The sequence below is a fragment of the Stegostoma tigrinum genome, chromosome 23, assembly GCF_030684315.1.
Source record: "Stegostoma tigrinum isolate sSteTig4 chromosome 23, sSteTig4.hap1, whole genome shotgun sequence".
In the NCBI taxonomy this organism is placed as follows: Eukaryota; Metazoa; Chordata; class Chondrichthyes; order Orectolobiformes; family Stegostomatidae; genus Stegostoma; species Stegostoma tigrinum.
In genome coordinates, this window is record NC_081376.1 from 51,823,348 (window position 1) to 51,840,314 (window position 16,967).

The 16,967-nt window shown below is 43.3% G+C and overlaps 1 protein-coding gene across 3 annotated transcripts in view; it reads right to left on the reverse strand.

The window, feature by feature from the left end:
• The window catches only part of myh11b (myosin, heavy chain 11b, smooth muscle), a 165,619-nt gene that overhangs the window by 53,061 nt on the left and 95,591 nt on the right, over window positions 1-16,967 (reverse strand). For all 3 annotated transcript variants that reach the window (XM_048552765.2, XM_048552764.2, XM_048552766.2), the window contains 6 exons: window positions 13,662-13,760; window positions 13,366-13,509; window positions 7,155-7,250; window positions 6,946-7,064; window positions 1,306-1,458; window positions 157-330 (listed from right to left, as the gene is read on the reverse strand). In XM_048552765.2, the coding sequence (XP_048408722.1) occupies window positions 157-330; window positions 1,306-1,458; window positions 6,946-7,064; window positions 7,155-7,250; window positions 13,366-13,509; window positions 13,662-13,760 (785 nt within the window). The remainder of the gene's footprint in view (window positions 1-156; window positions 331-1,305; window positions 1,459-6,945; window positions 7,065-7,154; window positions 7,251-13,365; window positions 13,510-13,661; window positions 13,761-16,967) is intronic.

Below are 16,967 nucleotides of genomic sequence, written 5' to 3' on the forward strand. Positions count from 1 at the left end.
ATTTATATATATTTTATTATTATTTAATTCTGGGCTTGACTTTGAACTAGCGGCATATGGGTTTGGTATGTGTTTGTGAAAGGGTTTAAACATTGCAGGTGATTATCGAACAAGCTTTGATCGAATGATGCTCTTCTTTAATCTCATATTCCTTACCACTCTTTCAATCAGTTCAATGCAGGGCTGCAGATCCAGTCCAAAGTCAATGAAATTCCATTCAATGCCCTCTCTCTGGTATTCCTCCTGCTCCAGAATGAACATGGTATGGTTGAACAACTGCTGCAGCTTCTCATTAGTGTAATTGATGCAGAGCTGCTCAAAGGAATTGTCCTAAAAATAAATCAAGAGTAAGTTTGAATGTTAAAGAGCTTTTCAGCATTCTTATAACTGCTGCAGGGGAAATTGCATGTAATCATTTATAGAAGACACATGAATTGGAGATGAAGTCACCACAGTCACAACAGATCATAGTCTGCCCTTTCATCAGAGAGAGACAACTGGTGGTGATTGTACTCTAAGGGTCACCATGCCTCAGATGAGGGGCAAGGTGGCAAGTATAGGACCGTCATAGCAATCTCTGCTAACATGGGATTTGAGATCCTGGCCATTGATATGACTGCACTGAGCTAACAGAGGCCGAAGAAATAAATTCTTAAATTACAATTGCTGTAAAATCAGATATTGAATGTTTGAAATCACACATCATCTTAATTTTGTTTACCGTAGATAGAATGGAGATTTATAGGACACATTCGTTCAAATATATAAGTTGTCCCATTGATGAGGCTCAGTTGATGATGTTGAGCTTTCATCATGAGGCTGGAGGTTCTCAATATCCACTCAAAATTCCTCCAAGTGAATAAAACATTATCAAGAGGGAGAACTTCAACGAGGTTCCTCCAACCTCCTTCTCTAACTTCAGTAGACAACATTGACAGTCGCTTCCAGCTTCTACCACAGTTCCTTAGGGATGCTGCGCAGCAAAATGCTGCCAACAGAATATCAGGAGCTGTGTGACAATTACAAATGAACCTGCTGATTTCACACCATCTGAGGTAGGGAGCATGAAGATTCAGGAACACTGGAGAATGGGATTCATCTTCAGTAATTAGCTCAATGGTGACTGCGTTTAGTCCTTGAGGATTGAATATTTCCGTCCATGATGGGACGTGTACAAGGGCACATTTCCACAATTGGAAACACTAACGTTGGTCACATCAGCTGTTTCCTGCATTAACCTAGACATTTGGGAAAGGGAACACATTCATTGTGAAAATAACAGTTGCTTATTTGACAAACAATTACCTGGAATATCTCAAAGCCAGCAATATCAAGAATTCCAAGGAATGTGGCACCTTGCCTCTTGGTCCTGTCCAGGGCCTTGTTGATACGAATGAGTAACCAACGAAACAGTCGTTCATACATTGCTTTGGCCAGAGCTTCTACAGCAAAGTCAGCCTGCGACAGAAATATTTATTCCCATTTTAAAAATGTTACGCTTCAGATGTAGAATTAAATTGACATTAACAACCACTTGGAGATTATCAGTCACTCTCACAACTCGTCTCCCTTATATCATCAAATATCACACATATTTAAAAGCAGAGATCTTCCCTCTGCAGGGAAAAGGGTCAGGTCAATCATGTGATTTTGGAACGCAACAAAAGTGTGGTAGACAATCCTTCCCTGGTTTACTTTCCATGGCAATGCCGTGCCCAATCAGATTCAACTTGCCAATCACTCTGCACCCTTTACTTATGCAATACAAATTGTTGTTCCCTTTGAGATGAGGTCTTCTTGCATCTGTCCTGATGAGTTTGAGATGAAAAGTGTTGACAACACTTCTGTTTTCAACTATCCATCCTTCATCGTGAATCACCTTTCCTCTTAGGAATTGCTGTGTTGGGAAGATTTTTCTCTTGAATGTTTCCTTTAGCTTAATCTTTTCTCCTAATGATCATACATCAGAGCAATGGAGAATCTCCTCTTTTCATGTCCAGATTTCTTCACTGACACTATTTTCTTTCCACCATTACCATCTCTCGAGTGGCACGGTGGCACAGTGTTAGCATTGCTGCCACACAGTGCCAGGGACTGGATACGATTCCAGCCTCAGGCAACTGTCTGCGTGGAGTTAGCTTGTGTGGGTTTCCTCCGGGTGCTCCAGTTTCCTCCCACAGTCCAAAGATGTGCAGCCTTGGTGGGTTGTCCATTCTAAATTGCCCATAGCGTTCAGAAATGTGCAGATCAGGTAGATTAACGATGGGAATTCAGGGTTACAGGGGTGAGGATCTGGGTGGGATGCTGTTCAAAGGGCCAGTGTGGACTTAATGGGCTGAATGGCCTGCTTCCACACTTTAGGGATTCTATCATTCTCTGACCACTTGTCCAAATTCATAGAATCTCATCCATGTTCTCCACACAGGACCACTCTGTATCCATCATTTGGTTGGTGGTTGATTGTAAAACTCTGAAACATGGTAAATCTCTCATTATGTTCGGCAGGGAGATGCTGTCAGACCTTGGTTTTCTATTGCAGTACAAAATTGTTTCTCTCATGAATTTGGGTCACAGTCCAGGCGTGGCTTTGATCTCTCCAATGCCTGATTTGCTCGCTTGATTCAGGACAAAGACTTAGATAGACGTGAGAGATACGAACTGTCCATTCTGGTGATTTTCAACAACGGGTTTTGCAATTTTGTTTTACAGTAAGTGACCATTTGCTGACCTGGCCTCTGTTTGTACTTTGGATCAGGTGTCTCTCTAAGCTGTGCAAAGCTTCCTCCAACCATTAATGTTCTTCTCTGATATACGCTTCTATGTTTCTTCTCTGATGTCTTGAATTCTGTAGCTGCTGCAGAATTATTTCTCTGATCTCCAAACGTAATGACTTTACGTTTGGTCTGAACTGTGTATCTTTTCTCCCTTGTCACAAATGTCACATTGATGTAAAATGTGGACCACCAATCTTCCATTTCCATCATTTGAAGTCAATACCTTTGCATCTTCATAGACTAAATAGACGTTTTGAAAAGGTTGGAGAAAATTACTTGGCCACAGATTGAAGCAGGCTCTGGAAACCAGTGTGGAATAAAGACAATTTTTTGAACAGAAATAGTTATTTTTATACAGAAACGTTGAAACTAGTCAACTGAAGCAGGCGTAAAAAAAAATCACTTCTTTTTCAATTTGCACTTTTATGCAATTCAGCACATATTAGTGATAAAAGAGCTTTCTGCAGCCATTCAGCTTGGAAAGACAATGGAGCCAGACTCAGGAACAGACAGATAAACCATCTTTCTGAAGCTGCTTGGCAGAGCAGCATGCAGAGAAGAAAATGGATAGCTAACAGCAAGGACTGGAAACTTTTCTCTGTCTCCCTGTTTCCCCTCTCAGCCTCTCGGGGGCTAACACTAGTTACAAAGAAATCATGCATCCACTGAAAACGCAAGGGTTCTTCAACATTTGCTGCTGTGCAGATACAAGACTTCAACTAAAAAGGGTGACCTATAACAACTCAAAATCTCGAATAACGTTTTAAATTGTCTATTCCTTTTCTTTCTATGGTACTAGAAACAATTCCTTTTCAAAACTTTATACCTGTGTTGGTTCAACATTTTCCTTGGAGTTAGTAGGTAAGAAAATTCCTCTTTCTCTCATTCAATGAAACTATGCATTTGATTCTTTAGTTCTGATCTAGTGAGTTTATTTTAATCAAAGTGAAATACAGCTGTGTGCTAAAAGGAGTTTAAAACTATCTTTGTGTAATTTGTCCGAGGCAGTTAAAATGAGGGAATCAGATATACCCCTCCTCACCTTGTCACAACAAGATGATGTTATCTTATTAGTGGACAGGATTGGCAGGACTAATGAGATGTTAACATGTGGAGCTGAATAGCCACCTGAGTTCTGAGGAAGGGTCACTAGACCTGAAACATTATCTCTGATTTCTCTCCACAGATGCTGCCAGACCTGCTGAGCTTTTCCAGCAATTTCTGTTTTAGTTTCTTATTTACAGCATCCACTTTTTTTTTTCAGTTTTAAGCCACCTTCAATAGTGTACTATTCCATGTTTCTATGAGGTAGATTTACACCGAGGTAAGTTTGATTTCAGCAGAAAGTTGCAGGTGGGAATTTGGGTGCTTTGGCTAAGGGTCAGAGTTGACCAATACAACCAATACAGGAACCAGCATCACCATATCAGCTTAGACATAACCCAGAAAAGTTTCATCAATGTGACAGCTTCACTTCAACTGGTAGCATTTCTTGATGCTTGCAATCATCTGTATGGCATTGTTTTTACTAATTCGTAGTGAAATTAAACTGATCTCGATCTGTCAAGAGCAGGATTTCTGATTTGGAAATCAGACACTATTCAGACTGCTTTGTCCGAGGGACATTGATCAACTGCAGGGAATAATCCTTCCAAAGGAGAACATCTCTAGCTCTGCGAGGACAGTGGTAGAGTTAGAAAGTGCGTTTGATAACCTAACAGCCTGGGACACAGTTCTGAGGAAGGGTCACTGGACTCGAAACATTAACTCCGTTTTCTCCTCCATAGATGCTGCCGGATCTGCTGAGCTTTTCCAGCAGCTTTGTTTTTGAGCCTGGAACACTGTATCTGTTGTGCTTTTGGAAGCACAGAAAATGTAAACCATTCAGCCCATTGAGCCTGGATAACAAAATGTGAGGCTGGATGAACACAGCAGGCCAAGCAGCATCTCAGGAGCACAAAAGCTGACGTAGGCCCGAAACGTTGTGTTCATCCAGCCTCACATTTTGTTATCTTGGAATTCTCCAGCATCTGCAGTTCCCATTATCTCTGAGCCCATTGAGCCTGTCCCACTTTTCAACTTGACCTTGATTGATCCTGTGTTTCAATACAATACTCTTGCTCTCCCTCCAAACCACTTTACAATATTAGCTACTGGAAATCTATTTATTTCTTTCTTAAACATATTCAATGGCTACATATCTAAGGCTTCATTGTGGAGAACTCCATAGTTTCACCCCCTCTGAGTGAAGAAATTCCTTCTCAGCACAGTGAAAATAGCCTACCCTGTACCCTGAGACCGTGACTCCTTCGTCTCTCAATCCCCCCACGCACACCCCTCACTCCGAGCCAAAGGGAATATCCTCCCTATGTCCAGTCTGTGCATCCCTGGTAGAATTTTATACATTTCAGTGAGATCTTATCTCGTTCTTTTAATCTCCAGTGAATATACACACAGCCTACTCAATTTCTCCTCATATATCAGTCCCACTATCCCAGGAATCAATCTGGTGAACCTTCATTAGATTCCCCTGAAGGCAAGTTTATCTTTTCTGAGGTAAGGAGACCTAACCTGCACACAATACTCCCGATACGGTCTCACCAAATTCCTGTACTCCATGCTCCTGTGCTTATTGATATGTTCAGTTTGGGAAGACTGGTCAACATGGACAAGTTGGGCCAAAGGGTCTGTTTCCATGCTGTAAGACTCAATGACATTTACAGGGCAGAATCAGGGCCATTGTCTCTGCTCCAGTCAACAACAAATTCGACAAATGGAGTGTACTTCAAGAGGAGAAACGGAATGACATGGAATTATTCGAGGGGAGATAGATTGGGAAGGGAGGCCACGTACACTGGTCAGTGAAAGCAAGCGGTTAGGAAAGCAAATGACTTTCATGGACTTTCATTGAAGTGATATGTGGGGAATTTAGCAAGGTTTGTGAAGAAGTCTTACATGACCACAGGAAGGATGTTATTGGACTTGAGAGAGTTCCGAATGGATTTGCAAGGATGTTGCCGGGATTGGAGAGTTTCAGCTGTGGGGAGAGGCTGAATGGGCTGGGGTTATTTTACTTGGACCATCAGAGGCTGAGGGCTGGTCTTATAGATGTTTGTAGAATCACTGGGGGGCATGGATAGGCTGAATGTGACTAGTCTGTTACTCCAGACCCTTCTGGACAAGATGGCAGCAGAGTAGAATGCTCCTGTCAGAGATCCTCTGCTCTGCCTGTCCTTTTTCCTCTTTTGTTTTCTTCTGCTCCCCCCTCAGCATCGGAGCCAGTGGCAAGCCCAGAGTAGTGAGCCTTCATGCCCTGGCACACTGTGAGCAACGAGCCCCACAGCAGTGCGGGGGGTGGGGGAGAGCCCTGCAGCAGCACGTGGGGGAGAGCCCCATAGCATTGTGTGAGCAGTGAGTGTGAGTGGGAGCAGGTAGCAAATGGAGGGGACATGTTCCTGGAGTGACGGAGGGTCCACATCCTCAGAGTGTCAGAGGGGCTGAGGGCCCTCTCAGTGGCATGGTGTGGGCTGAGAAACTTGGAGTAAGACACTGGCAGTGGTATGCTGTAGCAGCACAGAAGGGAAGTTTGGACTCTCTAAGTTTTTTTTTAAACTGCTTTATTCTAAATAAATGTGAATGGTGTTTATGCACAGTGACAGTACACACTTCTCACTGAATTTTGTATTGAATAAAGGAAACTCAAAGGAATGGCCAGGTCTTTTTTCCTGAGGCAGGAGAGTCCGAAACTCGAGGGGGTAGGTTTAAGATGAGAGGGGAGGGATTTGGAAGGGACCCGGGGTTGGGGGGGGGGGGGGGGGCAACGTTTTCTTACAGACGGTGTGTGCGTGGGGCAGGCTGCCAGGGGAAGTGGCAGAGGTGGGTACAATTACGACATTTAAAGGGGCATCTGGATGGGAGGGGTTTGGAGGGATATGGGCCGAACGCTGGCAAACGGGAGCAGATTAATTTAGGAAATCTGGTTGGCGTGGATGAGTTGGACTGAAGGATCTCTTTCCACGCTGTATAAAATTGTATGACGCAATGGTCATCTGCAATGGTCACGATGAGCCACTCAGCTCAAGGGGAGTCAGGCTCGAGCCATGGTGCTGACCCGGCCCATGGCATTCTGTGGAATAATAAAGGACAGGAATGGTTTGGGAATTCTGTTTACCTGCTCCTTGGTCTGGGCTTTCTGCACATAGTCACGTCCAACTTTGATGCGAGGACTCAGGATGGCTCTGGTGAAATCAGTCACATTCATGCCCAGCAGGTGACATACCTTCTGTGCAACTTGACAAAGAAAACACATAGAATCAGTTACTGGCAATGGCTAGCCCAGGCTGAGCATCCCAAACCTCCTGGGTGTGTGGAAAGCCATACCTGTATTATCCGGCATCGAGGCCTGGTCAGTGTTTCGCTCCTTTTTGAAACTAATATTCCCCAGTTGCAGCACAGACGAAACAATCCTCAATATCGCTGGAAATATCAGAAGAGTTACTGATCAGCATTTCATCAGGCTGTGTTATAAATAAACCGTGTACTTCCCATTGCTTGGTTTTCAAATGCAATTTCTTTCTAAATGGGGCTTTGGCTGTGCTCAACAGTGAGTTAAAATGCAATAAACACGACACTTATTCAAACAAATCTGCTGAAGAGGGCCTACACGACAAGCTTGTAAAATAAGGCAAGGAATGCGCGGGGTTCTGTAAATGTAAATCTGACTAAAAAAGGCAGTGTCTTCACTTCCAACAAAATAATCACTAAGAAAAATATACAACAACTGGGCAGATAGCAATGGGCAGAGTTTTGTTCTGTTCTGTCTCCGTAACAAAAAATAACACAGGGATTCTTTGAGAAATGCCAAGCGTCAATAGAGATGTGGTCAGAACAGATTCCCCAATTCTTTATTTTACTTGAAAGTGTCTTTTTGTATTGATTATATTAACCCATTAAATCTGGATGAATTGGATTGATGTGGTCCCATAGGAGAATGTTGTCTGATCATAAAGTTCACAAAAGGCAGTCAAGAACATTAGAACCAAGAGCAGGAACAGGCTATTCAGCCCCTCAATCCTGCTCCACTATTTAACACAATCATGGCTGATCCCATCTTGGCCTCATCTCAACTTTCCTGTCTGCTCTCTGTAACCCTGCAACCCATTACTCATTAAAAACCTGTCTGCTTCTTACATTTGCTCAAAGTCCCAGCATCCCTTGCACGCTGGTGGAGTGAATTCTATAGAGTCATGATCCTTTGAGGGAAATAATTTCTCCTCATTTCTGCTTTTAAACTGCCCTCTCTTATCCTAAAACTATGTCCTCTCATTCTAGATTTCCCCACATGAGGAAATATCCTCTCCACGTCAATATTGTCAGTCCCCTTTAGCACCTTATATACTTCAATTAGATCTCGTCTCATTCTTCTAAACTTCAGACAGCATAGGCCTGAACTGTTCAGTCTGTCTGTACAGGACAAACTCCTCATCTCTGGAATCATAAGAGCATCAGAAATAGAAGCAGGAGTAGACCATTCGGCCCTGAGAGCCTGCTCTGCCATCCAAATAGATCATGGCTGATCGAACATTCCTCACATCCACTCTCCTGCTCCCTCCCTGTAACCCTTGATACCCCAATGGATCAATAATCTCTCTATCTCAGCCTTAAACAAACACAAGGACTCTGCCCCCACAGCTCTCTGTGACAAGGAGTTCCAAAGAATCTCAACATTCTGAGAGAAGAAATTCCTCCTTATTTCAGTCTTAAATTGGTGCCCCTTTATTCTGAGACCATGCCCTCTAGTCCTAGACTCTCCCATGAGGGGAAGTGTACTCTCAGTATTTACCCTGTTATGTGCCTTAAGAATCCTGTATGTTACAATGTGATCACCTCTCATTCTTCTAAACCCCTAGTGAGTAGAGTCCCAACCTGTTTAGTCTTTTCCAATAAGACAATCCCTTTCCACCAGTGATCATCCTAACGAACCTTCTCTGATCTGCCTCCAATGGAATGATATCTTTCCTTAAATAAGGGACCAAAACTGCTCACAGTCCTCCAAATGTGGTCTCAGCAGCACTCTGTACAGTTTGCAGTCAGGCTTCCCTACTCTTATACTCCAACCTCCTTGAAATAAGGGCCATCATTCCATTAGCCTTCCTGATTACCTACTGTTCAATCCAGTGAATAAAATGTTCTGAAACTGATCTGGAATGTTCTCATTGGATGTACAAAGATAGGTAGGAAAGAATGTTACAAAGAAGGCATAAGGAGGTCGCAGACAGAAGTCTGGCAGATGAAGTGTAACGTGAGAAATGTGAAATTAATCATTTTTGACAAGAAGAATGAAAAAGCCAAGTATTATCTAAACAGAACTCACTGTAGAATTCTGAGGTGCAGAGGGATCTCACTGATTAGTGCATGACTCGGTAAAAGGTTAGTGCTGGGGTACAGCGTATAATAGGGAAGGTTACGAGAATGCTAGCCTTTATTCCAAGGGGAATTGAACAGAAAAGTAAAGGTATTCTGTGCCAGTTATACAGGGCATTGGTGAGACCACACCACAAATACTGTATGCAGTTTCAAATGTACTTTGTGTTGGAGGTGGTTGGGAGCAGATTTACTGGAGCGATTCCCAGAATGGGGCCGGGCGGGGTGGTGTTTCATGAGGAAAAGTTGGACAGACTGGGCTGGCTTCCTCTGGAGTTTAGAGAGTGAGGGGTGACTCGATTGAAATGTAGCAGGTCCTGAATGGTCTAGACAAGGTGGGTGTGGGAAGCATGTTTCCTCTTGCACCCACAACTGCCGCAAAATATTTTAAAGGACAGAGATGAATTATTTGCTCTCAGAGGGTTGTGTGGTTTTGGAACTCTCTGCCTCAGGAGGTGGGATCATTGAATAATTTTAGGATGGAGTTGGATGGATTTTTGTTAGCCAGGGAAGTGAGAATTATTGGCCGGATTAGGAGTGTGGAATGTGAAACACAAACAGACCAGCTATGATCTCACCACATGGTGCAGCAGGCTCAAAGGGCTGAATGGCCTCTGCAGCCCTTAGTTCGTCTGTTTGCATGTTTCTGACCTGCATTGTTCCAGCCTCGTGGCCCTAAATTTAAGATTTAAACCAGCTGGGAGTCCAGCTCCATCAGCTCAGTGAGGGGGAGGATGCTGAGTCATGAGTTATCATTGACATAATATCATTACTTCTACTAATGCCTTTCAGTTTGCAATATTTTCATGGCCATTGGCTCCACCTTCAAGTGATTCACATTGAGATTGTAACCATCTGATATTTGCTCATGGACATCTGTTTGCAGTTGAATTTAAATGTCAAATGTTATGCATGGATTCTGTACGAATATTGTATCGGGGTGTAACTTATTGTCCAATGTGTATGAAGTGGTGAATAACTAATTGCCCAATAGGTGTGAGTTTGTGTGTAAGTTATTGCAGAAGAAGAGCTTTCGACAGGAGTATGAATCACCAAAAAGTTACTTTTGATTTTTGCCCCTTTAGGTTTTCGTCTTTGGGCTGAGGTGTGAGACAGCTCCAAAAACTTTATATGTTCATTTTAATTCTGATATTCTTTCCATCCACTGTGCCAATATTACAATGACAATATTTGCCAAATTATAAATTGATGCACTTTGGTTGTTGTTGGCCGTGTAACTTCATCCTGTCAAACACCATTTATGGAGACTTGGCCTCAGAACCATCATCCGATTCCCTGACACTTTTGTTCCCTTCAGGAGAATCCAACGGCCCATTTTTAGTGAGGTCTCAAAAGTCTTTAAAACTAAGTCTCGCCGATCTGTACAGTGCCAAGATATTTTAGCACAAGATAAACAATTCCACAGAAAACATATTACTCTGTGAGAAGATTTGGATACAAATCCATAATTTACTGCAGCAACGGTCAACTTGTCATAATTACATTTTGACATTGTGCCAAAATGTAAAGGGGAAGGATGAGAGATAACACTTCTTCAAGTGGTTTACTACAGCTGTGACAGAGTCAGGGTTAGGGACAGGGTCAGGGTTAGGGATAGGGTCCAGGTCAGGGACAGGGTCAGGGTTAGTGTTAGGCAGAGGGACAGGGTCAGGATTAGGGTCAGGGTCAGGGTTAGAGACAGGGTCAAGGCTAGGGTTAGGGACAGGGGCAGGGTTAGGGACGGGGTCAAGGTTTGGGTTATGATTAGGGTTACAGTCAAGGTTAGGGTGAGGGTTAGGGTTAGGGTTAGGGTTAGGGTTATGATCAGGGATAGGGTTAGGGCCAGGGCCATGTTTAGGGTTAGCATTAGGATAGGGTTAGGTTCAGGGTCAGGTTTAGGGTTCGCATTAGGGATAGGGTTAGGGAGATCGTTACAATTGGGAAAATTTTAGGCACAGAGTTTGAGTTAGAATTAGGGTTAGGGTTAGGCTTAGGTTTAGGGATAGCATTAAGGATAGCAGTGGCTCAGTGGTTCGCACTGCTACCTCACAGTGCCAGTGACCTGGGTTCAATTCCACTCTTGGGCCACTGCCAGAGTGGAGTTTGCACATTCTCCCTGTGTCTATGTGGGTTTCCTCCAGGTGCTCCGGTTTCCTCCCACGGTCCAAAGATGTGCAGGTTAGGTGGATTGGCCGTGCAAAATTGCCTGTAATGTTCAGGCGTGTGTAGATTAGGTGGGTTATGGGGGGGTGGGTCTGGGTGGGATGCTTTAAGGGTCGGTGTGGACTTGTTGGGCCAAAGGGCCTGTTTCCACACTGTAGGGATTCTATGATCTATGCGCATCACATGTGTCTGTCTTATTGATTGTGTAATTGTGGTGATCTTTGGGAGCTGAGGTAATAAGAATTGAAAGGGTCAGAGAAGTCACATTTGTTCAGAAAGACAGAGATGGTGCGGATTGTGACTAAACTTACACACCTTCTGATTATACACAAACGAAGAGCTTTAGGTGCTGCAAATCATAAAATAATTTTCTCACAAACTACAACAATGTGGTTCTTTTAAATCCAGAGGCCTTTGGTTGACATTTCAGATGTCAAGAACCCTCAAAAATCTAACTCAACTGGCCATTAAACACTTGTAAGGCTAGTGGAGAGGATATTCCAGCACAGCGTCCATTATAGGTGAACCATCACGAACATTGAAGAACAGTGACTCTCTGGGAGCTGTCAATAGGCACTCAGTAGGACCCGGGCTGGTGTTCGCATTTACTAGGCTGAGAGATCAATCCTTTTACTGAAACCGTCAAACGTGACACAGGCTGGGAATCTGAAACCTTGCTTGTTACTTTGGATTTAGTCACTAGGTCCCTAAGTTCTGGTCCTGTGTTGAAATCCCTTATTGATTTAGAAACTAAGCAGAAGTAGGCCACTCGGCTCTTCAAGCCTGATCCACCATCCAGTCTGACTGTGGCCGATCCTTTATCTCAATGTCATATTCCTCCTTTCTCTCCATACCCCATGATACCCTTTATATATAAAAATGTATCAATCTCTTTCTTGAAAATACCCAGTGACCTGGCCTCCATAGCCATCTGTGGTAGAGAATTCCACAGGGGGTTGACCACCCTCTCACCCGCTTAGCCTTTTTCTCACCGCGAGAGCCGCTTTCTGCCCTACAACCTTGGCAGAAATCTTTGTTCTGCCAGGATTGCCTCCTTGTGAGCCATAACCCTCCCTTTGCCTGGTGATTGCTGGCTCTGCTTTCTGCCACCTCGGGCTCCTTAAATCTTATTGGCTCCCTCTCCAAGATGTTCCTTAAAGCCCAGTTCTTCCATCAAGCTTTCAGTCACTTTTCTTCATCCCTTTGATTGGCATCTGTTTCTTGCCTGTGTGTGTATTATCCATTAGGAGCCCTCGAGAAACTGATGTTAATTTTGACACTTGGCTAAATGGGTCATGGGTAACCCACAGAGAAGCTAGCTCCTTCCTATGAACTCTGCCCAGTGTAAGTACTTGGTTTGGTGTTTTATTGATACGTCACCCTGAGTTTATTTCTTGACAGTTTTTAATCATTGTTGATTGTTAATCACACTCAAGCCAGTGACACTAGACAGACTTTTAGAAAGGAAGCAGAGACGTCAACGACCCCTTTACCCTTTGCACTGGGCTGCTCCTCCATCTGCCCTCTTTGTCCCCTTCTTTCTGTGTCAGAAGTATAAAACAAGACCTAATTTCCAACACCCTCAGTCCTGAAGATGAGTCACTGGACTCAAAATGTTAACTTTGTTTTCTTTCTCCACACAGATATTGCCAGACCTGCTGAGTTTCTCCAGTACTCGCTGAGCTTGTTCAATTCTCAGAGGTGCTGTGTAAGTCGTAATAATTTAGGATTCAGAGCACAGCAGAAACTGAGAAATATCTACCAATACTGTAGAGGAAAAGCGTAAGGGGAAATTAATCATTAAAGCCCTGCGATTCCACACAGATTCTGGAATCTCCCATGAAAATGTGTGTGAGGCTGGTAGGATGGATGTAAACAGGCCACATTTCAATGAGGAATCCAAATTCCTACGGAAACCCTTAGGAGTGATCATGGTCTTGAGTTTAATGAACATGTTTGAAATCCACAAACAATTTGCAGAAGACAAAAGTGAAATGATTCTTACAGGTTTGTTCTTCGATTGAAAATCCCATGATGCTCATGGCCTCTGATGTCTCTTCAAACATGTCCTTGTCATCTTGCCCAGGAATAGGGACATGGCCGTTGGATAAAAACCGGTAATTGCTGAATGGTTCCAGCAACAGATCCTCTGAAAATTGCAAAGGAAAGAAACTGTCAGCAATTCCTGCTTATCAGAGACCAAAGGGCGAGGGGGGGGGGGGGGGGGGGGGAAGAGAGGGTGTAGGGGGAGGGAGAGAGAGAGAGAGAGAGAGCTCATCTCAACTGAGGTATATAACTCACCCTTCATCTTAACTCCAGCACCAGCAAGCAGGTAATAAAAAATATGAAATGTCCTTTCCTCTGGAGCTTGACGAATAGCACGAGACTTTTCAAGCAGATCTAGTTATTTCAGTTAAGTTGAATAATTCACTGAGAGTCATAGCGCTGTACATCAAGGAAACAGACCCTTCTGTTCAACTTGTCCACGCCGACCAGATATCCTAAATTAATCTAGACCCATTTGCCAGCATTTGGCCCCTATCCCTCTAAACCCTTCCTATTCATGTACCCATCCAGATGCCTTTAAATGTTGTAATTGTACCAGCCTCCACCACTTCCTCTGGCAGCTCGTTCCATACACACCACCCTCTGTGTGAAAAAGTTGCCCCTGAGGTCCCTTTTAAATCTTTCCCTTCTCACCTTAAACTTATGCCCTCTAGTTTTGGACTCCCCCACCCTGGGGAAAATACCTTGTCTATTCACCCTATCCATTACCGTCTTCCAGCCAGCTTCTTAAAAACTTTCAATATGCAGCAACAATTCATCGCAAAGATAGATAATCACTTGGATGAAACCGATTAAATGTTTTTGAAAATTAACCTGAAATTCCAAACGATTACAGTACATTGCTTGTTTGCTATTAATATTGTTTTTGAAAATTTCAAATATTTTCTAATCTACCTGTTCAGGGATGGTATGACACACCCCTGGAGCAGGTGAAACGGGAACCTGGGCCTCCTGGCTCAGAGGTAGGGACATTATCTCTGTTTCACAAAAGCCACTTGTTGGAAATTTCATATATTATCAGCGCAGGTTCAATTGGTAGATTTTCAATTGGCTGCTTTATTAATTTGTTGGAAACCAAAATGTAGGCTCGCCTGAAATAAGCTTGGGAGCTCCACTTGTAACTCTCAATCAATGATCTCCATTCCTCCTCCTTGTTCCGTCAAATGAGAGCTGCTGAGAAATTTCTGAGGATTACCAGATTAGAGATCCACCTGTTTCTGCTGCCTCTCACTTTCTCTCTGTGGCCTCCCTTTAAACCTGGACATTCAACTCACACGCCCCTAACCAACTGGTACGACCTGGGGCAGCGGCGGGGGGAGGGGTGGGGGTTGAACGTTAGGGCCCAGTAATCAGGACTGGGGGCTTGAGGGGGGGCCCCCTCCCTGAAAAATCAAACTCGTCTATACAGGCAGGTGATTTCAAATTCTCTGCATTAGCTCAATGCTGCCACACACAGACACAAACACACACGCACACAAAAAACCACTACCTGAGGATGGACAAGATGGCTCACAATCTCAACATAACAAGGTGTAGAGCTGGATGGTCACAACAGGCCAAGCAGCATCAGAAAAGCAGGAAAGCTTCGGTTTCGGTTCGAGACCCTTCTTCAGAAATTCACAATTTCGACATGCTGTTTGATCCTGGAATGGATTCTGACCCGTATCCTTGCTACAAAGTTTTACGATTCTTATTCATTGAGAACTTGGGTTCTGAACCAGATGAAAAATGGATTGTATTCACTGAAGGTGAGACATCACTAGACTTCAAGACATTCAGAAGGCTAGCAGCAACAAATTTATGTGATTTAAGTTCTGGAAATTAAAAGCTCGGAGAGAGACTTACTTTCTTTCTTCCTAAAGTTGATATTCTATCATGCCAGAAGCCCTATATACCTTTTATATAAAAAAAGATGTATCTGTCCACTTCTTGCAGACTTAACAGTAGAAATGGCATTCTCCATTTAAACAAAGAGCACTCTTGTATGAAAAACAGGCTATGTAAGCACTAAGATAACAAAGTGTGGGGCTGGATGAACACAGCAGGCCCAGCAGCATCTCAGGAGCACAAAAGCTGACGTTTCGGGTCTGATGAAGGGTCTAGGCCCGAAGCGTCAGCTTTTGTGCTCCTGAGATGCTGCTTGGCCTGCTCTGTTCATCCAGCCTCACATTTTATTATCTTGGATTCTCCAGCATCTGCAGTTCCCATTATCTTTGAGAGCATTAAAATATGATTTTCTTAACTGAAGAAGTTTACCTTTGTGCAGAGATTGGTTGATTTCATGCTGAGAGAAACTGTGATGTCCTCATCATTTACTTAGAGTGAATACCACCTAGTCACTGAAATAAGCTACTACAAGCCTTTACGTCTTTCAGAAAACGATCCAAAGGCATTATCTCCCATTAAAGGAGCTACAACAATCAAAAAGAAAGAGACTTTGAAACAAACAAAGGAAAATGAAAAGACAGAGGAACAAAGCAACTAAAAGAACAAACAAGCCTTCCACTCTCCTTCAATTTTAAAACAAAACTTTAACAAGAAATGACGGTAAACCTTTAATTATGTATTAGAAGCAAGTGACATTTTCATTGAATTTCAACTATGTAAATAAGACATTCAATTTTACTTAAGAGATCAAGCAATAAGTGGAATCAACAAGGACTAGAGGGACTTTGGTATGCATATCCAATGGTCTGTAGGACAGCTGGGTAAAATGGTTAAAGAAGGCATATGGGGGACTTGACTTTATTAACCGAGGCAGAGTTTAAGAGCAGGGAGGTGATGCTGGTTAGGCCACAGCTAAAGTACTGAGTGCAGTTCTGGAATCCACATTGTAGGAAACATGAGATAACACTGGAGAGGGTGCAGTGAAGATTTATCAGCTTGTTGCCTGGGCTGGAGAGTTTCAGTGATGGAGAGAAATTGGAATTGGACAAGCTAGGGCCGCTTTCCTTACAGCAGAGGAGACATGATTGAAATGGATAAAATTATGAGGGGCAGGTAGGGTAGACAGGAAGAAACTTTTCCCCTTGATGGAGGGATCAATGATCAGGGAGCGGAGATTTGATGAAAGGGATGAGAGGCTTAGAGATGTGGGAAAATCATTTTTCACCCAGAGGTTGGAATCTGGAGCTCCCTGCCTGTAAGGTTGGGAGAGGTAGAAGCGTTCATAACATTGACTTTGTATTTAAACATGCAGTTGCCTTTTGCAGAAGAAGACTCAACAATCTTCCCTGAAATGCTAGTGAAACACGAGTCTTTTAGGGAGAAGGAATTGAAGGAAATCAGAAAAAAAAAGTGCTGGAGAGATTAAAGAGACAGAGGTCTCATATCCCCCAAAAACTCATCATCCACACTCCAAAGTATTGAAGGAAGTCGCCATGGAAACAGTGGATACATTAGTTGTCATTTTCCAAAAGTTCTGTAGGTTCTGCAGCAGAAGGATGACAAATATAATCCAAGTGTTAAAACAAGGTCAGAAGTCACACGACACCAGGTGAAAGTCCAACAGCTTCATCTGAAATTACAAGCTTTCGGAGT